The sequence below is a fragment of the Pseudophryne corroboree genome, chromosome 9 (assembly GCF_028390025.1).
Source record: "Pseudophryne corroboree isolate aPseCor3 chromosome 9, aPseCor3.hap2, whole genome shotgun sequence".
NCBI lineage: Eukaryota > Metazoa > Chordata > Amphibia > Anura > Myobatrachidae > Pseudophryne > Pseudophryne corroboree.
This window is the reverse complement of record NC_086452.1, coordinates 178,737,213-178,759,356: the sequence shown is the minus strand read 5'-3', so window position 1 is coordinate 178,759,356 and position 22,144 is coordinate 178,737,213. Positions and strand designations below refer to the sequence as shown.

General features: G+C 45.6%; 1 protein-coding gene across 1 annotated transcript; it reads left to right on the top strand.

The window, feature by feature from the left end:
• Positions 1-4,005: 4,005 nt before the first annotated feature.
• Positions 4,006-21,683, top strand: LOC134957803 (peroxiredoxin-6-like). The gene is made up of 5 exons (XM_063939974.1): positions 4,006-4,195; positions 15,748-15,904; positions 20,225-20,371; positions 20,473-20,619; positions 21,100-21,683. Exons 1-5 carry the CDS (start codon positions 4,104-4,106, stop codon positions 21,229-21,231), a joined length of 675 nt encoding a protein of 224 aa, XP_063796044.1. The 5' UTR covers positions 4,006-4,103; the 3' UTR covers positions 21,232-21,683.
• The last annotated feature ends 461 nt before the right edge of the window (positions 21,684-22,144 follow it).

The window sequence follows — 22,144 nt, the reverse complement described above, 5'->3', positions numbered from 1 at the left end:
AATACCCTGAAGCTATTGCACCAGTTTCTACTTACCTGTTACCTGTATTGCTGACGCTGGTTACCTGAGACTGTTATTTAGAAGCCATAACCAGCCTGCTTGAATTGTGCACAAGTTCCTGCTTACCTGCTACCGGCATTGCCGACGCTGGTTACCTGAGACTGTTATTTAGAAGCCATAACCAGCCTGCTCTAATTGTGCACAAAGTACCTGCTTACCTGCTACTTGTAGTGCTAACGCTGGTTACCTGAGACTGTTATTTAGAAGCCATAACCAGCCTGCTTTATTTGTGCACAAGTTCCTGCTTACCTGCTACCTGCATTGCTGACGCTGGTTACCTGAGACTGTTATTTGGAAGCCATAACCAGCCTGCTTTATTTGTGCACAAGTTCCTGCTTACCTGCTACCTGCATTGCTGACGCTGGTTACCTGAGACTGTTATTTAGAAGCCATAACCAGCCTGCTTTATTTGTGCACAAAGTACCTGCTTACCTGCTACTTGTAGTGCTAACGCTGGTTACCTGAGACTGTTATTTAGAAGCCATAACCAGCCTGCTTTATTTGTGCACAAGTTCCTGCTTACCTGCTACCTGCATTGCTGACGCTGGTTACCTGAGACTGTTATTCAGAAGCCATAACCAGCCTGCTTTATTTGTGCACAAGTTCCTGCTTACCTGCTACCTGTATTGCCGACGCTGGTTACCTGAGACTGTTATTTAGAAGCCATAACCAGCCTGCTTATTTGTGCACAAGTTCCTGCTTACCTGCTACCTGCATTGCTGACGCTGGTTACCTGAGACTGTTATTTAGAAGCCATAACCAGCCTTCTTTATTTGTGCACAAGTACCTGCTACCTGTATTGCCGACGCTGGTTACCGGAGACTGTTATTTAGAAGCCATAACCAGCCTGCTTTAATCGTGCACAAGTTCCTGCTTACCTGCTACCTGTATTGCTGACGCTGGTTACCTGAGACTGTTGTTTAGTAGCCATAACCAGCCTGCTTTAATTGTGCACAAGTTCCTGCTTACCTGCTACCTGTATTGCTAACGCTGGTTACCTGAGACTGTCGTTTAATAGCCATAACCAGCCTGCTTTAATCGTGCACAAGTTCCTGCTTACCTGCTACCTGTATTGCTGACGCTGGTTACCTGAGACTGTTGTTTAAGTAGCCATAACCAGCCTGCTTTAATTGTGCACAAGTTACCTGCTTACCTGCTACTTGTATTGCTAACACTGGTTACCTGAGACTGTCGTTTAATAGCCATAACCAGCCTGCTTTAATCGTGCACAAGTTCCTGCTTACCTGCTACCTGTATTTCTGACGCTGGTTACCTGAGACTATTATTTAGAAGCCATAACCAGCCTGCTTCAATTGTGCGCCAGTTACCTGTTTACCTGCCACCTGCATTGCCAACGCTGGTTACCTGAGACTATTATTTAGAAGCCATAACCAGCCTGCTTCAATTGTGCAACAGTTACCTGTTTACCTGCCACCTGTATTGCCAACGCTGGTTACCTGAGACTGTCGTTTAATAGCCATAACCAGCCTGCTTTAATCGTGCACAAGTTCCTGCTTACCTGCTACTTGTATTGCTAACGCTGGTTACCTGAGACTGTCGTTTAATAGCCATAACCAGCCTGCTTTAATCGTGCACAAGTTCCTGCTTACCTGCTACCTGTATTGCTGACGCTGGTTACCTGAGACTGTTGTTTAGTAGCCATAACCAGCCTGCTTTAATTGTGCACAAGTTACCTGCTTACCTGCTACTTGTATTGCTGACGCTGGTTACCTGAGACTGTCGTTTAATAGCCATAACCAGCCTGCTTTAATCGTGCACAAGTTCCTGCTTACCTGCTACCTGTATTGCTGACGCTGGTTACCTGAGACTGTTGTTTAGTAGCCATAACCAGCCTGCTTTAATTGTGCACAAGTTCCTGCTTACCTGCTACCTGTATTGCTAACGCTGGTTACCTGAGACTGTCGTTTAATAGCCATAACCAGCCTGCTTTAATCGTGCACAAGTTCCTGCTTACCTGCTACCTGTATTGCTGACGCTGGTTACCTGAGACTGTTGTTTAGTAGCCATAACCAGCCTGCTTTAATTGTGCACAAGTTACCTGCTTACCTGCTACTTGTATTGCTAACGCTGGTTACCTGAGACTGTCGTTTAATAGCCATAACCAGCCTGCTTTAATCGTGCACAAGTTCCTGCTTACCTGCTACCTGTATTGCTGACGCTGGTTACCTGAGACTGTTGTTTAAGTAGCCATAACCAGCCTGCTTTAATTGTGCACAAGTTACCTGCTTACCTGCTACTTGTATTGCTAACACTGGTTACCTGAGACTGTTGTTTAGTAGCCATAACCAGCCTGCTTTAATTGTGCACAAGTTCCTGCTTACCTGCTACCTGTATTGCTAACGCTGGTTACCTGAGACTGTTATTTAGAAGCCATAACCAGCCTGCTTCAATTGTGCGCCAGTTCCCTGTTTACCTGCCTCTTGTAAATTTTGTTAGGATAATAAAATGGAGTTGGATACTATATTATGTTTGTGTTGTCATTGTGTCTGAGAGGTAAAGCAGGTCTGCCGCTCTGATCACCCGAACCTGATTCACACTAGCACCCCACAATTTAGTTCAAGTTTTCGGCACCGTAAATGTCATGTGTTTGTTTGTGGGTTGACATTACATAAATTTTGGCGTCACGAACAGGATCAGAGAATCGCAGGCGGGCCTGTGCTCCAGACACAATGACTTGTTTGCCAACAGAGCTGTACCCAGTTCAAGGCTTATGTTAACCGATGTATAGTGTTAAGGTGTATACGTGAGGACACGTATAATTTTAGGGGGGAAGAATGTAATACCCTGAAGCTATTGCACCAGTTTCTACTTACCTGTTACCTGTATTGCTGACGCTGGTTACCTGAGACTGTTATTTAGAAGCCATAACCAGCCTGCTTGAATTGTGCACAAGTTACCTGCTTACCTGCTACTTGTATTGCTAACACTGGTTACCTGAGACTGTTGTTTAGTAGCCATAACCAGCCTGCTTTAATTGTGCACAAGTTCCTGCTTACCTGCTACCTGTATTGCTAACGCTGGTTACCTGAGACTGTTATTTAGAAGCAATAACCAGCCTGCTTCAATTGTGCGCCAGTTCCCTGTTTACCTGCCTCTTGTAAATTTTGTTAGGATAATAAAATGGAGTTGGATACTATATTATGTTTGTGTTGTCATTGTGTCTGAGAGGTAAAGCAGGTCTGCCGCTCTGATCACCCGAACCTGATTCACACTAGCACCCCACAATTTAGTTCAAGTTTTCGGCACCGTAAATGTCATGTGTTTGTTTGTGGGTGGACATTACACTGTTGCCAGCAGCCTCCCTGTAAAATAATAAACTCTAAAAAAAAAACTTTACTAAAGAAGCTCTGTAGAAATCACCTAGCTGTTACGGGCTCCTCCGAGCACATTTTCAAAACTGAGTCTGGTAGGAGGGGCATAGCGGGAGGCGCCAGCCCACACTCTCAAACTCTTAAAGTGCCAATGGCTCCTGGTGGACCCATCTATACCCCATGGTACTAATGTTCACCCCAGCATCCTATAGTACGTAAGAGAAATTAAGGTTATTTCGGTCAAAACTAACAATGCAAATTTTGATCTACCCATGATAGGATGATTAGGTAAGTGCATGGTTACTCTGACAGCGTATTTCCCTTCAGCACATGACTTCCCCATCATCAGGAATATTTGGCATCCAGCAGCTTGCGTTCTCAGTCACATTAGTGACGCTCAAGATCTGTTACTTCAACAAACAGTAAAACTTCAACAAATAGTAAAAGGAAATCACTGAAATCACTGAATGAGAGCAGCAGCAGCAGCTACCTGTAGGGGGAGCCATGATCTCCCCGTTTCCAGCTATATCCTCCTCACTCATACTAATCTGCATAACTCCATCCTTCTCAGAGGCACCACTGAGACTCCTCCCCTTTCCTGTCAGCCACGCCTACTGGAGTAACTTATTAAGCAGCGGGACATGTCAGCTTTGTAGCAGAGCAGACTAGTCTACTCTGCTTATCCGTGGTGTGTTCCATCTGACAGCAGGCATGCCTGGGCTATTGCTGGGGGACTGCTTCCCGGACTTCGAGGCAGACACCACGATCGGTAGGATCAAATTCCATGAGTTCCTGGGAAACGAGTGAGTCCTTATAGATTACTATGATCCATATAATCACTATGCTGCACGTCATTCACGACAGTCGCACCAAGGACGAGACCTATTGCGGCTCCCTGCGCGTCTGTGCTGCGAGATATAATGTGCTGTACTTTCCGCGTTCCATATATATTTAAGCGCACATAGGCAATTGCCTAGCTGCTCTGCAGTCTTCAGCACAGCATGTAATGTCAGCCCTTGTCTATCAAAGCATGCTGGTGGTATTTGTATATGTATACAGCAGTAGGCGATACGCAAGGTAGTTACCGATCTACTAACATTATATCTAGCATCAAGCACCTACTAATAAAATAAATAGATAATAATAATAAAAATATAAATATATATATAATATTATATAATTTCTGTAAATCACTCGCTTGTAGCTGACCTGCCACCTCCCAGCCAAGTCCCAGTGTTACTAACTAGCTAACTACTTCCTGATTTGTCTTGCCCAGTACTAGCCCTGTCCTCCTCTGTGTACTGTGCTCCGCTTACTAATACCCCTTTCACATCGCACAAATAACCCGGTATCGACACGGCATATTGCCGTGTCGACCCGGGTCAGTGTGCGATGTGAAAGCACACTGGGCGATTTAGCGGGTCGCCTGACCCGGTAAATCAACCCGGTAAAAAAGAAGGGTTTTACCCGGGTTGATTACCGGGTCAGGTGCAGTGTGAATGGGAGCCGTGTCGATGCGACACGGTTCCCATTCAGAAGATAGGGAGAGGCGGCGCAGGAGATGAGCTCATCTCCCGACGCCGCCTCCACCCCCGCCCCTGCTGCTGCTGCGCGCTCCGTTGTTATGGCAACCGACCCGGTATATTGCCAGGTCAGAAAGCCTGCAACGGAGCGCAAATGCCGGATCCCACCCGGTAAGGACACGTTTCTCTTACCGGGTAGGATCCGGCATTTGCGATCTAAATGCAGCATAAGGGATAATTGGAGCCAAGGCAGAATTATTCATTTTAAACATAATGATTTTTGAGAATGTGTCAGAAAATACTGATTCGAGTTTACAGCAACACTCCTTTGCTGAATGCTCTGTATACAGGCAAGTGTTTACAATTCATTTCAGTTGGATGAATAGTATTGTTTACATTGTTTAACTTTTACATAACACAATTGTTCTCTGATAACTGGTGACCGAAGTATTACATTTGTATAGTGCCTTCTGTGACTTGCCAGTATTGCCACATACTGTAGGTATGCCGTGTGTTATGGTAATTTCAAAAGTTAATATTATGAGTTTATGGGCAAGATGTACTAAGCCTTGGAGAGTTATAAGTACCAGCTCTTTACTGCCATGTTACAGGCTGTGTTTGAAAAATGACAGCCAGGAGCTGATTGGTTGGTACTTTATCTCTCTCCACTTTATCCACCTTCCAAGGCTCGGTGCATCTTGCTCCATGTGAGCAGAGATTACAGGTGTGCTACAACAAAATACCTGTGCTTTAGCAGCTGAGCAGTTGAGGACCACCAGAAAGTGAGTCCAGTTTAGGGAGAGCACCATGTGGCTGGTGTGCGTACTATATTGTCTGTTATTTATATAGCGCACACATTCAGCAGTGCTTTACAGAATATGCCTGTCATGTTGTGTAAATGGCTGGCACAATAGCTAATTGATGTGTAAAGTACACTGCCAATTTCCACTTGGTGGGACATGAATGCTGCTGTTTGTGTCCATGGTCTGTCAGGCTTTTGGGAAACTCAGTGTGCACAGTACTAAGCAATGCACGTTTTCCAGACAGTCATGACTGCAGCTCTAGTGGTACCATACTACAGTCCAAAAAAAGTCCCGTGTGTTCCCATGGGATGCAGCTAATAAAGCGGCTGTTGGGATCCGGCATTCAATTCACAGAATCCGTAATCCCGACAGCCAGTGAAATGCTGTCAGTCGGAATACCGACCGCAGCCCCGAATTTCCACTCGGATGGTGGGTATACACCACCACCACCTCTCAGCTGGGATTCGGTATAGTGACAGCCGGCATCCCGTCTGCCGGTCTCCCATATATATTCAGTTTCCTCTTCTAACGAACTATAAATGGAGAGCATTACCTGTGGTCTGGTGATCTATCCGAGTTAGCCATGCCTGACTGTAGCGACCCTGTTTCACCTACAGTAGCTCCTGCTGGCAGTATGTAATCTGTACCTGCATGAAACAAGGCTTGCTAAGGTGTATCAACTAAATTCTGGTTCTTATCTCCTGCTGATCTGGATTATTTATCACACTATACAGTCACAGCCTGCTGCATACAGAAAGGGGAAAGGTAGGTCGCCAGAACATTGGTAACTATTCTGCATTTATGTTTAACTTAAGAAATACTAACTAAGATGATCATTTTATATAGCGCTTTCTCCAATAGGACTCAAAATGGCATAAGCTAAAGAGCCAGGAATGCTGGATATGGGTCTGGGACTCCAGGTCGACAACAAAAAGGTCGACACACCTTAGGTAGCCGCCAATTGGTCGACAAACCTTAGGTCGACGTGGACAAAAGGTCAACATGGACAAAAGGTCGACAGGAACAAGATCGACATTGGAAAAAGTCGACATGAGGTTGTTTTTTTGTGTAGTTTTCTTCGTAGAGTGACCGAGAACCCCAATTAGTGCACCGCGTCCCCTCGCATGGCTCGCTCGCTCACCATGCTTCGGGCATGGTGCCTTCGCTCGGCACAGATTACCGTTCCAATCGTAGTCCATGTGGATCGTTAAGTATGAAAAGGTTCCAAAAAAGAAAAAAATTGTGAAAAACTCATGTCGACCTTTTTCCATGCCGACCTTGTTCCTGTCAACCTTTTGTCAATGTCGGCATAAGGTGTTTCGACCAATTGGTGTCGACCTAAGGTGTGTCAACCTTTTTGTTGTCGACCTGGAGTCCGGGTACCGCTGAATACATTGGTGGAGAGTCTAAAAAGTGGAGAAATAAATCATTTTATAGAATGTACTTGATAAATGTTAATGGCCCTCATTCCGAGTTGATCGCTAGCTGCTTTCGATCGCAGCCCGGAGATTAGGTAAAAAAAGCGACACTTCTGCACATGCGTATGGGGTGCAGTGCGCACGCATGACGTACTTTCACAATGGCCGATGCAGTTTCACACAAGGTCTAGCGATGCTTTTCAGTCGCACTGCTGGCCGCAGAGTGATTGACAGGAAGTGGGTGTTTCTGGGTGGTAACTTACCGTTTTTGGGGAGTGTGTGTAAAAACACAGGCGTGCCAGATAAAAACTGGCGTGCTGGGAAAACCGAGGCGTGGCTGGCCGAACGGAGGGCGTGTTTGTGACGTCAAAACAGGAACCAAACAGTCTGAAGTGGCGCTAGCTAGGAGTAAGTCTGGAGCTACTCAGAAACTGCACAATCTTTTTTTGGAGCAGTTCTGCGATCCTTTCATTAGCACTTCTGCTAAGATACACTCCCAGAGGGCGGCGGCCTAGCGTTTGCACTGCTGCTAAAAGCAGCTAGCGAGCGATCAACTCTGAATGAGGGCCAATATGCATACACACTGTGCGATGTAACCGTACGATTTTGACTATATCGCCAAAATCGTAAGGAAAGTTAGTGCAAATCGCACTGCATGTACACAGCTTGCGATACTGAAGTGCGCACTCCCGTGGGGCTGGTATTGCAAGAAAAGATAAACTGTACACTATATAGTCAAAATTGCCTTGCCTGCACAATCTAGTACATAGTATAGTCAAAATCTCAAGTAAAGATAGTCCGTATCGGTGGGTCTGGGCTTCGGGAAGTTCAAGGAAAATAGCAAAGTCAGAATTGGCACATAGTCAAAATCTCACTGTATATGCACCTTAAGAGGTTGATTGGTTGCTTCGCTGGTCTTTATAGGCTTCGATACATCTCCACCATTGTTCTGAAATCTGTTTGTGACTTGGACAAGTAACTGACCGGCTTGTTATATTGACGGCTTTACTACTGAGAAATGTTCATCTATGCACTGTAGCATATGCGTCTGCAGCCATAATGCATCCCAACGATACAGGACCCATCCAGGGTGCAGTATGACGCTGGACTCAAACATTGGTACTTCGCCCTATCACCAGTACTGGACCTGAATATGGCTTCTTGTGTGATAAGTGGAAATGTTCCATTGGCATTTAGTTGTGCAAGATGAGAAGGCTAAAATTAAAAATTAAACTCTTAACTCCCTTATTGTTAAAGGTTTGGTCTAATTTATCTGGAGCCCATGAGACTAGCATGGGTATGGAATGTAAAAATGTAATCCAGTCTGTCTAATGAGGGAGAGGTACTTGATTTGGCCCGCAGCCCTTTGTATGTGCCACAGCCCTTGTTATCCGACCCAGTCAAATATCTAGGCAAATTTACTTACCTATGTTTTTGTGAAACAGAATGTTATTTTGCAATTTTGGTGTGGTTTGGAAACCTTTTTTTGATTTACTAAAGGCAAAATGCTTTTAATTCTGTTTTAAATGCACATGTCAAAATGCCAGAAGAGGCAAGTTTAGTATTGATGATGTTGACTTCGAGATGAGTTCTGGCTCATCTGTGAGGCTATTCAAAGCAAAAGATTTGTTTGCTGCAAATAGTTTGCCTGTGGATGTGCGAGAGCATGTGTGTATGCACCCGCTTCTGTAGACATGCATTGTGCGAATGTAGCCTTGCTCACACTGAGTTGTTAAGATTGTGTGCCTATATAGTGTAATTATTATACATATAATAAATTTGCTGTCTTGTAGTGTTCTTTATTCGCATTGAATAACTGCTTCTGGACGCTCCGTCCATATGGCCCTCATTCCGAGTTGTTCGCCCGCAAGCTGTTTTTAGCAGCATTGCGCACGCTAAGCCGCCGCCTACTGGGAGTGAATCTTAGCTTCTTAAAATTGTGACCGACGGATTCGCAATCTTAGCAGTTTCTGAGAAGCTCCAGACTTACTCTGCCATTGCGATCAGTTCAGTGCTTGTCGTTCCTGGTTTGACGTCACAAACACACCCAGCGTTCGCCCAGACACTCCCCCGTTTCTCCGGCCACTCCCGCGTTTTTCCCAGAAACTGTAGCGTTTTTTCGCACACACCCATAAAACGGCCAGTTTCCGCCCAGAAACACCCACTTCCTGTCAATCACATTACGATCACCAGAAGGAAGGAAAAACCTCGTAATGCCGTGAGTAAATTACCTAACTGCATAGCAAATTTACTTGGCGCAGTCGCACTGCGGACATTTCGCATGCGCAGTAAGCGGTAAATCGCAAAATAACGAAAATCGGCAACGAGCGAACAACTCGGAATGACCCCCTATGTTTATTGTATAGCAAATAGTACTTTGAAAGATGCGCAATAAAATCAAGGAATGTAGCTAAAATTGCTTAAAGAAGTGTTCATCCAAAACACATGTATGCAAGTGCCTTCCTTGATGACACGTCTTGCGTGAACTTGATATGCACAGAAGTGAAATAAAACACGGATAATGCACTTCACACCAACAACAGGTAAAATGGGAATAATTACCCCCTTATCAAAGGGGGTAATTCAGACCTGATCGCTAGGGTGCATCTTTTTTTTTTTTGCATCCCTGCGAACAGGTAGTTGCCGCCTATAGGGGAGTTTATTAGATGTGTGTAGGTGTGCGACCGCTTGTGCTGGTGAGCTGCACAAACAGTTTATGCAGTCTCTGCACAGCCCACTGCAATGATCGGGACCAGAACTGACGTCTGGAATGCTCCCACAAAACGGTGGGGCCCTCCTGCGTTTTTCCAGACATTCCCTAGAAACGGTCAGTTGCCACCCATGAACGCCCTCTTCCTGTCACTCAGTGCGTTTGCCGGTGCGATCGCCTATTTCACACCATCCCGGCGCTGTGCAGTTCAGACCTGATCGCCCGCTGTGCGAAAACGCACAGCAGCGATCAGGTCTAAATAACCTCCAAAGTCCACTGATGTATATTGTATTCCAATAAGGGAATGTTCCCCTTAGTGGTGATTAAACTTTGTTTGTAGTTTATTCCCAGTCAACAGATGCAGGCTAAAACCTTCCTTTTTCCTTCTTGATAAATCTGAAACAATAGGTCTCCTTTCCCTTTCCGGTCTAATCATGAAGCCATCCACAAATATGTTGCTTTCTTTTAGCCTGATGTTGCTTAGATTTTTGCATAACTGGGAGAGTCTTAGGCTGTGTACACACGGCACGATGCGCCGTACAGCCCACCATTGACTATTCAGTGTTGCTGGCCCCGCCAATATAATTTATGTTGGGCTGCCTGCAGTGTCTATTTCTCTTACGTCCTAGAGGATGCTGGGGTCCCCATTAGTACCATGGGGTATAGACGGGTCCACCCCCTTGCAGAGCGGGGGGCCAGTGTGAAGATGGTGGCATCAGGGTAGGAGCGCAGTATTAACTGCGCTCCGGGAGGCTCAGCAGTACATTGTGGGGCGCACTGAGCCAGCGCCTGCACCCTACACTGGTCACTCAGCCTGTCGGGGTCCCCGGATCTCAGCCAGCATCAATCCTCAGGCCAGTATAATCCTATGAAGAGCGGGAAGACAGCACCATTTTGGGGGCGGAGCGTCTCCTCAGAGTGGACCCAGCAGCGTTCAGCGCCATTTTCCTGCCTGCACAGCGCTGTCCAGGAAAGAAGCAAGTCCCGCCACAGCAATCTCCAGCTATCTCACGGTACCAGGGGGTTGTAGAAGGGGGGGGGGGGATGGAAGGCTGCAAAACGGCGGTGTAACCTATTAAGGTACACAGTGAGTGCTCATAAGGAGTCTCCCTTATATGTATAAAAGCGCTGTGTGTGGGTTGGCTCCAATCTCTGTGTCTCTCTTGCCATTCTTGGGGAGAAACTCTGTCTGTATCCCGTGTGTGCGTGGAGTGTTTGTAGTCTCCAATAGCAATGTCCAGGGACTCTGTGTCATATGCTGCAGAGGATTTGTTTTCTCAAGATGATCCCATTCCATGTAATCAGGATTGCACTGACTTAGCACAGATTCCAGCATGGGAGCCAGAATGGTTATCCTCTATCAAAAATATGATTTCACAGAGGGTTGCACAAAATGAATCTGCTACCCAGGTGCTGCAGAATATGGCAGTCTGGCCCACTTCTGATACCCGCTGTGTACTCCCATAAGCGTCCTTTAGCACAAATTATGCAGGATGACACTGATACAGATTCTGACGTTGATGATGGGGTACAGGGGACAGCATCTCTTGCTAAAGGGGTGCAGTTGATGATAGAGGCTATTAGGGATGTGTTGAATATTAATGATACACCACCTGAGCAGGTTGAGGAGGCTTACTTCACTGAGAATAAGAAAGCCTCGCTAACCTTCCCTGCGTCAAAATAATTAAATGCTGTTTTTGAAAAGGCTTGGGAAAAACCTGAGAAAAAATTCCAGATCCCTAAGAGGGTTCTGCTGGCATTTCCTTTCCCTGTTGAGGATAGAAAAAATGGGAAAACTCGCCTATTGTTGACGCGTCCAGACTTTCAAAAAAGGTGGTGTTGCCTGTTCCAGGGATCTACCACCTTGAAAGAGCCGGATGATCGTAAGATTGATAATACGCTCAAATCCACGTACACGGCTTCAGGGGTTATACTGCGTCCCACTATTGCCAGTGCTTGGATTGCCATAGCTATAGTAAAGTGGTCCTGGCACCTTCCTTGAAGACTTGGATAATATGGGTAAGGATGATGTTGGCTTCTTTTTGCACAACATTCAGGGTTCAGTGGGATTTTTGGTGGAATCCATGAAAGATCTGGGTTCCATGGCTGCAGGAATTTCTTCCATGTCAGTCTCAGCGAGGACTGTGGCTACGTCAGTGGTCTGCTGACACGGAATCCAGGAAAAGTATGGAGTCCCTACTGTATACAGGTCAGGCTCTCTTTGGGGAAGCGCTAGATGCGTGGATTTCCACGGCTACATCGGGAAAGTCTCTCCCTTTCTTCACTCAGCTGCTCCTGCTCCAAAGAAACAGTCTTCTTCACCTACATCACAGCCCTTTTGGACTACGAAGCCCAGAAAGGCCAGGCTGTCCAACACCTTATTTCGGGGAGGTAGGCCTAAGTCCAAGAGACCCGCTACGGCAGGTTCCCAAGAACAGAAACCTATTTCAGGTACACCAAAGTCCACCGCATGACGGTGGACTGCTGGTCCCAGAGATGGGGCTGGTGGGAGCGAGACTCGGGCAGTTCAGTCACGTCTGGGTCATCCGGCCGGGATCCCTGGGTGCAAGATATTGTGTCCCAGGGGTACAGGCTGGAGTTTCAAAATCGTAAAGCTCATAAGGAGAACAAGGGTTCAAGCGAACCTCATTGCTCCAGACTGGCCGAGAAGGGCTTGGTACGTGGACCTTCTGGATCTACTACAAGAAAAGCAGAGGCCCCTTACTCTTCGAGAGGACCTGCTGCAGCAGGGGCCGTTCGCCTATCAGGACTTACCATGGCTATGTTTGATGGCATGGAGGTTGAACGCCTGATGCTAGCTCGGAAGGGCATTCTGAACAAAGTTATTTCTACCCTGATACAGGCTAGGAAAGGAGTAACATCTAAACATTACCATCGTATTTGGAAAAAATGTGTCTTGGTGCGAGTCCAAGAGGTTTCCTACGGTGGAGTTTCAACTGGAATGGTTTCTCCTCTTCCTGCAGGCAGGAGTGGATATGGGCCTGAGGTTGAGATCTGTGAAGGTTCAGATTTCGGCCCTATCCATTTTCTTCCAGAAACAATTGGCTGCCCTCCCTGAGGTTCAGACCCTTTTGAAGGGAGTTCTGCACATCCAGCCTCCCTTTGTACGTCTATGGCGCCATGAGATCTTAATGTGGAGTTGAAGTTTCTCCAGTCTGACTGGTTTGAGCCTCTGCAAGTGGTAGAGGTCAAGTGTCTTACGTGGAAGGCTGTCACTTTGTTGGACTTAGCTTCTGCTAGACGTGTGTCAGAGTTGTAGGCTTTGTCTTGTAAGAGCCCTTACTTGATCTTCCATGAAGATAGAGCCGAGCTCCGGACACGTCAGCAGTTTCTTCCGAAGGTTGTCGGCATTTCATATCAACCAACCTATTGTGGTGCCAGTGGCTACTGACTCCTCATTTTCATCTATGTCCTTAGATGTGGTAAGGGCTCTGAAGGTCTATGTGAAGAGGACGGCACGTCACAGAAAATCGGACTCTATGATCGCAAGAAAATTGTGTGTCCTGCTTCTAAGCAGACTATTTCTCGCTAGATCAGGTTCACTATCCAGCATGCGTATACTACGGCGGGATTGCCGTGTCCTAAGTCTGTTAAGGCCCACTCTACTCGTAAGGTGGGGTCTTCCTGGGCAGCTGCCCGGGTGTCTCGGCATTACAAGCAGCAACTTGGTCTGGGTAGAACACGTTTGCAAAGTTCTGCAAGTTTGATACTTTGACTGAACTTCAGATCATCAGAGGCCAAACAGTTTTACAGGAGCCCCCGCGCTCTCCCTCCCATTCTGGGAGTTTTGGTACATCCCCATGGTACTAATGTGGACCCCAGCATCCTCTAGGACGTAAGAGAAAATAGGATTTTAATTACCTACCAGTAAATCCTTTTCTCGTAGTCCGTAGAGGATGCTGGGTGCCCACCCAGCGCTCCGTTTTCCTGCCGTTGTTATCTGGTTCACTACAACTTTGTTGTTATGTACTGCATTATTACTAGGCAAGTAATGTTTTAGCTGTTGCCGAAGTTTTTCAAGCTTGTTAGCTTGATGTGTGAGCTGGTATTAATCGCGCCACTATCTGTGTATAATCCTTCTCTCGAAGATGTCCGTCTCCTCGGGCACAGTTTCTAGACTGAGTCTGGTAGGAGGAGCATAAGGGAGGAGCCAGCCCACACTCTCAACTCTTAAAGTGCCAATGGCTCTGGTGGACCCGTTTATACCCAATGGTACTAATGTAAAACAGCCGCCCACTTCCTGCCCCCTTTCGCGTGTAAAGATGCCGTGCGCATGCGAGCGGCATCCATTCACGCATTGGGAGAGCTGGGGGAAGCCCTGCTGGGCACGCCCCCAACACTGACGTTGACGGCCACAGACGCCCTCTATAGCAGCGTCTGTGGGCTGCACCGCCCACTAAAATGACAGGGGCATGGGCATGGCCATGCCCCCATTTCACCGCGCACGCCAGTGTGCCCCTAAACTCTGGCCCCCTGCCTAGAGGGAACGCTACTGATGTGGACCCCAGCATCCTCTACGGACTACGAGAAAAAGATATACCAGTAGGTAATTAAAATCCTATTATTATTTTTTTCTCCTTGCGATGACGATCCTGCGGGACTGCGCATTAGCATTGCAAGGACTATATGCACTATCCTTACGATTTTGACTATATGGTAAAAATCAAAAGAAATATCACGCCGTGTGTACACAGCTTCAGGGACAGAAGGCAAATTACACATGGCCACTTGCTGACATCACCGTCAGCTGGCATCTTGCACCAGGGTTGAGTGTCTGATAAAAGAAAACATTTAAAAAAAAAAAATCTCCTTTTTTCAAGAGGCACATTTGTCCTATTTGGTGTTTTCTCAGCAACCCCCCCCCCCCCCCCCCCCATAAAGGCAGAGGCGGGACTTTATTTTATTATTCCTAGAATCTGCTAAATGTGTCTTCTCCCTCTCATTGATATCTGGGTGCCGCCTGTTCCGAACACCGTGCCACAAATATCATGTTTATTTATGATGTCTATGGAGCCCATTGATGTTGACCGATTGGGATTAAAGGTATGCAGTAATGATCCCGGCTGTCAGGATAAAGGCTCCGGAATTCTGACACCTGGTGACATACCAGCGGATGGAATATAACCATGCATTACAAGAAAGATTATTGGCAAAACAAGAACCAAAAAGTTTTTTGGTTTTTTTTTTAAGAACAATATTTGTATTTGTGTGGGTACTGCATACAAAAGTGTACCTTGTGCCTCTGCAGATATGAGAACTTTCAACAACAAAACTAATGTACAAAAATAAGCGACCCTTGCAGAATGGCACATGCATGCCTTGCCAAGCTGTGCACACTATAAATTGTAATGGGGGCAAATATAGGGGCTAATTCAGACCTGATCAGATCTGAACTGCGCATGTGTCGGCTGTCTTAGCCCTGCGATCGCCTCTCCCCGACTGAGAGGGCGGGCCAGCGGCATTTGGCTGCCGGTTATGGAGCACCGTCTGTGCAACGCAGGCCAAGCAGCGATGAGTAGCTCCCTGCCAGCGCTGGTGGGAAGCTACTCTACCAGTACAAAAGCATCGCCGCTGTGTGATGCGTTTGTACTTGTGCAGCGGGACAGGGCCTGACATGCGGGGCGGACTCAGTATTGCCACACTCTGAACTCTCAACATAGAAATTCCTGGCTTTCGATGCAGTGCTCGGTTACAGTGTATAGCAGCTGCAGTGCTCGGGCATGTTGGCATTTTATAAGTTGTGGCCTGGTGAGGAAGGGAAAAACCCTGCAATTGTGAACACTCTTCCCCATAAGACCAAACACTGATCACTTGTTGACATGTAGGACCTGTCTCGGGTGCAGATTACCCCTAACATGTTGCTTATACTTTTTGTTTCAGATGGGGTATCCTTTTCTCACACCCGAGGGATTATACGCCAGTGTGCACCACAGAGCTGGGACGGGCAGTAAAACTAGCACCAGAATTTAAGAAACGAAACGTTCGCATGATCGCTCTGTCCATAGACTCTGTGCCTAACCATCTTTCCTGGAGCAAGGTAAATATTACATTGGCTATTGGAAAAGACGAGCTGGCAGAAATTGGTAGGCAATGAATTATGAGATCTTACCGGTTTCACTGGTCTTTGCACTAGAATGTTGGCATGATGTATGACAATAGGCTTTACATCTGAATATTCTAGAGTGGAGCAGTGTTCTGGACTAATTTGCCTACAACTTGCTGCTTGCAATATAAAGTGATCCATAGATGCCGATTCCGTGGGTGTTCCTGGGCCTGAGCACCCATAGGCGTGAGCACAGCACCCTCTCACACACGCCACGCCTGCCGCTTAGCGTCCATCAGGTGTCAAGGGTCTGCCAGCGCCTGTCAGAGCTAGCACAGTGGACTGTAGTGCTGCCTCCTCTCTGTGCCCGTGGCACAGATAACAGGAGCAGTTATACTGTTGGGAGGGTGGCAGGGATGCACTGCAGCAGAACCCAAGCTGACTGGGAGGGGCCAGGCCAGTCACATCTACTCAACAACTGGGGATGGGCTGTGCGAGGACGCTTGGGCAGCAGCAAGGAGGCAGGTGCGGAGAGCGGAACACACAGCCTGCTGGATGGTGAGTGTCCTGGGGCCGGCAGGTGAGCAGGCGGAGTGTCTCCGGCGCATGTCATGGCTGACTTCCCATCAGTGAGGACAGGGAGTATGAGACAGACCTGCCTGGATCGAGGCCAAAGGCTCAGGAGGAGTAGTGACAAGGCAGCTGGGGGAGGGGGTGATAAGGAGCAATGTGGGAAGGAGGGGAGTGCAGGGTAGTGTGAGGGCCATGGAATGGGGGTGACGGGGACCACACTTAGCAGCAAGTCATGAAAGCTACTGCAGAATGCTTTTCGTGGGGGTGGGGCATTCAACAGGCTTGAGCACCCTGCACCCACCAGCAAAAACATAAATCTACACCTGTAGTGACCATAGGGATAAAAAAAAAAAAAAAAACAGTTTAACTTCACATTGTAGGGGATATGCAAGAAGCATTCCTTGGGTCACAGTGAGCTTTAAAAGTGAAATACCCAAAGGGAATCTAATAGGATGTGAGAATCAGAATGTGAGAGTTCTCCTGTTGGATATGTATGTATGTATACGTGTGTGTAATATAAATTTAAAAAATAAATCTTTTTTTTTTTTCCTTGCAGTTATTTACATGGCATAAGCTGATTAATTTTAACATGTAAATGATTTGCACTCTAAAAAAAACACAGAGCTCTAACAAAAGTTCTCACTTTCTGATTCTCGCACCCTCCATATTCTTTGCCTCTTGTTGAGTGAATGCAAAAATCTGCTAATTGTAGTCCTGGTGCTTCAATTATGAGGAGTTTTCTTATAGGCTGATAAAGCCTATTCTTTACCTTTAAACATTCACTATATATTTGTAAGAGACTCAGTACGCAATTGGCGTACGCAGTGCCATAATGGTATGCTCTTAGCGTAGCAGACGTTAGACCGCGAGCGCGATGCACAAGCGACACGTACGCTCGTGGGTTTACGCTTGGTATCGAGCACGCTATAGGTGGCCGACTACCGTAATGCTACGCTGTTAGCGTAGCGGACGCTGTGCCCACGAGAAGAACACGAGCGGCGCAGACACTCTCAAAATGACACATTAAACCTTGTTAGCAACACACTGAAAGGATACGCTTATACTGTAAACCTTAGTACTGTAATGATATAATGCTTATAGACCTTGATAATATAAAAGCTGTGTGAGCGATTGAGACACTCAGAATACCCTTTGCAATATAATGGTAAACACACAATACCTAGTAAGGTTCCAACACCTTTATGAGAGATACGTTCAATGCAAAAAGAAAACAGTACAGCTTATACACTACAAAACTAACATTAATACCTAAACAGAGTAACTAGACATAAATATACAATAGCGGCACAATCGCAAATAATAACAGAGAGAAAGAGTAAATGGCTAACACAGAAGGAGAACAAAATGGTCACAGAGAAACTTACACACGTGGGAATGATCGCAAGCGCAGTCCTGGAAACCAGCTCTCAGTCATCACAGAGAAAACCTTGTAGAGAGAAGTGAGTGAGCTGGCCCAGGCTGGCTGCCTTATATACACAACATACAGTAACAATACAATGGTCCCTACAATCTCATTGTTCATTGGACACAGGAACCTGTCTTTGCATTATAACAAAAGGTCATAGGTGGATTCGAACAGGTGGGCTGCGACTATTTCAAACTGCTCAGGTGGGAGGTATCCACAAGATTCCCGCCGCATGGATAATGAACTGCAAATACATTTAATGTTCCAAATATACTTTTGTGCATAACTATACGCAGCAGCGAACGATCTCTTCCTAACCAACACCGGAATATTTCTAATAAAATACTCTTCCGTTGGATACTAGACATCATCGGTCAACCTTTGTCTGACCCTTCATATCATGCAAAGAGGAATTCCTTTGTCCACGAACTAGTTACACTAAACATACTTACAGATATTATTAAGGGGACTATTACCTATAAAACACATTATATTGGTTAAATATGTAGCGATCGAGTCGCTCGCTAGTCGCACACAAACACTGCCGTAAATACACATCTCCGTGCGCAGGAGACATCGGAGCGTCCCTTACGCAACCTGAGGGGATGCGTACGCACGGGGGAGTCGGTGCACGAGCAGCGGGCACGTGCATTGGGGTTAGTACAAGGCAATAGTGAATCATGATATTTTTCGACTTTGACAAGGCCCTACACACTGGCCGATTTGTTTGAAAGATATGAACGATCTCGTTCATAAATGAAGAGAACTCGTTCATATCTTTCAGTGTGGAGGCTCCAGCGATGAACGATGCGCGGCCCCGCGCTCGTTCATCGCTGGTCCCCCGTCGGCTGTGCATGCAGGCCAATATAGACGAGATCGTCCATATTTGCCTGCACTTCAATGGAGCCGCGTGACGGGGGGGGGGGGGGGGGAGTGAAGAAACTTCACTGCCCCCCCGCCGTCAAGTCGCTCCTCGGCCGAATCCACCATCGGGCAGCTCGGAGGCGAATCGGCCAGTGTGTAGGGCCCTTTAGGATTCCAAAATAATGCTGATTGTGGGTTCTGTATTTTTAAATGTTCAGGAGTAAGTATTTTAGACACATGGGTGTTTCAGAATGTTCCAGTTTCATCAGCACAAAGACAGTGTCTGTCAGACGGCACAACATAGTAACAAATGGAGTAAGATGATTAAGCCTTGGTGATGTAATCGTTAAGTCACAGGATGTAGTGCTTTTCTGGTTGGAAAACTGCTGCACTCACTCACTCACTCATATTGTCTGGCCTTAATTGTAGCTAAAATAGTCCATCACACACACATTAATAACCTCTGCGTTTTGTTACCTTTAACTTGGCTGTATTAACAGTACAGAATTTTTTTTTTTTATTCATACAAGAAACAAATAACATACTTACACCAGCAAAAATTATTGTTATACTGTGATTTGTATAATAGAGACGTATATTACATATGTTATGTTTATCTTTAATTCTGTCAAGTGTTCTATCTGTCCTCTACTTCTTGAGACAGTAGACCTGTTTATTTCAAGGGTGATTTCACTTGCATCACATTTCGCCAGTGGAAAGCCAGGCCTCAGGCAGTATCCAATTAACTTTGGTAATTTTACCACAGCTAGTGGATTAGCTGGGGACTATACAATCAACCCAGATACCTGACATTTATTAGGGATTATGCATAATCCACAATAACTAGCCCTCAGAACCATGATAACACATGGGTCCAGGATCCCATGTGTAACTGCCCAAAAACTGGTAATTTTTTGGCCGATAAACAGGCTGTAATTGCATATCTTGATAATGACTATCAGGGTAAAATTGTGATAATAGCCCATTTTTTGGTTGGGTATTTTTTGTTCTTGTCCAGAATAGTAGCACTTGTAATGGAGTACCCACTTATGACTGTCATATCAACCTTTATAAACAAACTAAGGTCAACACAAAATGTCAACAGGTTCAAAATGCCGCCTGCTCTTAGCAGCAGTGGCTGGATTTTATTTTGTTCATGTTGAAATTTTGACTATCAACCTTATGACCCTGTGGATATTGACTATATCCTATTAAATTGGACTTCATAGGGCATGTTATTACATAAAACTTATCATAGCTATACAATTTGCTAAGTATCCCCCTATGATCCCAATGCCAGACATTAGCAGACCTCATTAACTAGAGCTAGTGATGATGTAAGTGCTGGGTATAGGAACATTCTATGACTCTTCTTCCACCCATTCATGGTGTAGAGCATGTATGATTTGGGGTAATCCATTAAAGATAAGTTTATGCTTTCTCTCCTGCAGGACATAAATGCATACAACTCCGATGAGCCCACAGAGACTCTACCCTTTCCAATTATTGCAGATCCCAAACGGGATCTTGCTGTGCTACTAGGTATGCTGGATCCTGATGAGAAGGACAATGAAGGGATGCCAGTGACTGCACGATGTGTGGGTATCTCAGATGAGTATTTTAAAGGAGCTGATTTAAAAAAGAAAAAAAAATGTAAGTAATTAAATGACCAACTGATTTCTCTTCTGTATTGTCTCAGGTGTTCATTATTGGCCCAGATAAGAAAATGAAGCTGTCAATACTGTATCCAGCAACCACTGGTAGAAATTTTGATGAGATCTTGAGAGTAGTGGACTCGCTTCAATTAACCTCAAACCACAATGTTGCAACTCCTGTGGACTGGAAGGTGAGATGCCAGGGATTATGGCTAAACTGAAGAGGGCATTACTGGTTGGGAGTAATTACTCAGTTCCCAAGTACTCCGTTCGGGTGGCAGAGTTTTGCAGAACTCATAACACAACTGCGTCATTCTGTGAAACTCTGCTTCCTGAGCGAAGTACTTGGGAGGAGGAGGGGAGGCTGTAAGGGAACAAAGTGCCGTGTGCTGTTTTACGGATCGTTCACCGCAAGAAATTACAGGTGTACACTATTGGAGTTTGAATCCAATCTATAGACTTGCTGGTTACATCTATAAAGTCCTATGTGTGTTTGAGGTGAGGAAGACACTTGGATATACATCATTTTAAACTGGTCTGGTGTACCAAAGTATTCACTAGACTTGTTGAAAGCATTACCATTGCACAGGGTTCCCTTGTTTACAGCTTCAATATTTTGCAAGGTAATCCGCTGTGTACTGAATACTCCTATATTTATTTATTTTATCTAGCTTGGTGACAGAGTTATGGTCCCACCGACTGTTCCTGAGGCAGAGGCTTGCAAAATGTTTCCTTCCGGCGTCTTCACCATAGAGCTGCCTTCTGGTAAAAAATACCTGCGATATACCGCACAGCCAAAATAATGCTACATCAGAGCTCTTTCTGCTTGATGGCGAGGAAGAAATGATCCTACAGTACCTGGTTTTTGCATGCTAAATCTGATTAGTCACATATCTAGTTCTGTTACTGAGTAAGTAGAAGAATGTAATATGAACAGTGGATCCTTGAAACCTTTGGTCTTCTCAAGATTACAGCTAACTTCCTTACTGATGCTTTAAATATGACTTTAACTCTCTCATCAGATCTGTAGTTTATCTTGAGTTATTGTGCTGGCATTGGGACTGGAAGATTCCCTGATGTCTGGATACTGGTAGCCATAATATACAGTAGCAATACTGCCTTTCTGACAAAAATCAATGCATTGATACTCAAACATCCTTTACTATTTTTGCTTTGTTCCATGAACCTTTAATTTTTGAAACTTTTGGACATACTGTGGGATTATTTCTGAATAAATTTAACAAGTGGATTCAAATTGTATAGGTGTGTTCATTAGTCTGTGCTAAAAAAGAAACCAATATATGGTATGTATAAAATAACTAGTAAGAACGAAGTACTCCTTGGGATAATCCTCCTTGCACTATGTTGCCTAATACCACACGCAGAACTGTACTGAGTGACTGACAGAGCTCTTTCACTGCGGAGTAGGAGAAAGACTTCATGGACACAGCTCCTTATGGTCACAGAGTCATCAGAGCGGGTCATAAAGGTCCTCAATCTCAGTTACAACCATACTGCATGACCTAGTGGTTGCTTAAAACCATATTTTGTATGTGTGTATATAATTAATAACAAGGGGGCACACCATAGTGCATAACCTACAACTCATACTAAAAATGGTCTGTAGAGAAACTGTTACCCTATATCTGTAAGTGTGGGTTGAGTGCCACGTGGCTTTATCAGAATAGTAACACACCCGCCACTAGCTGCTATCAG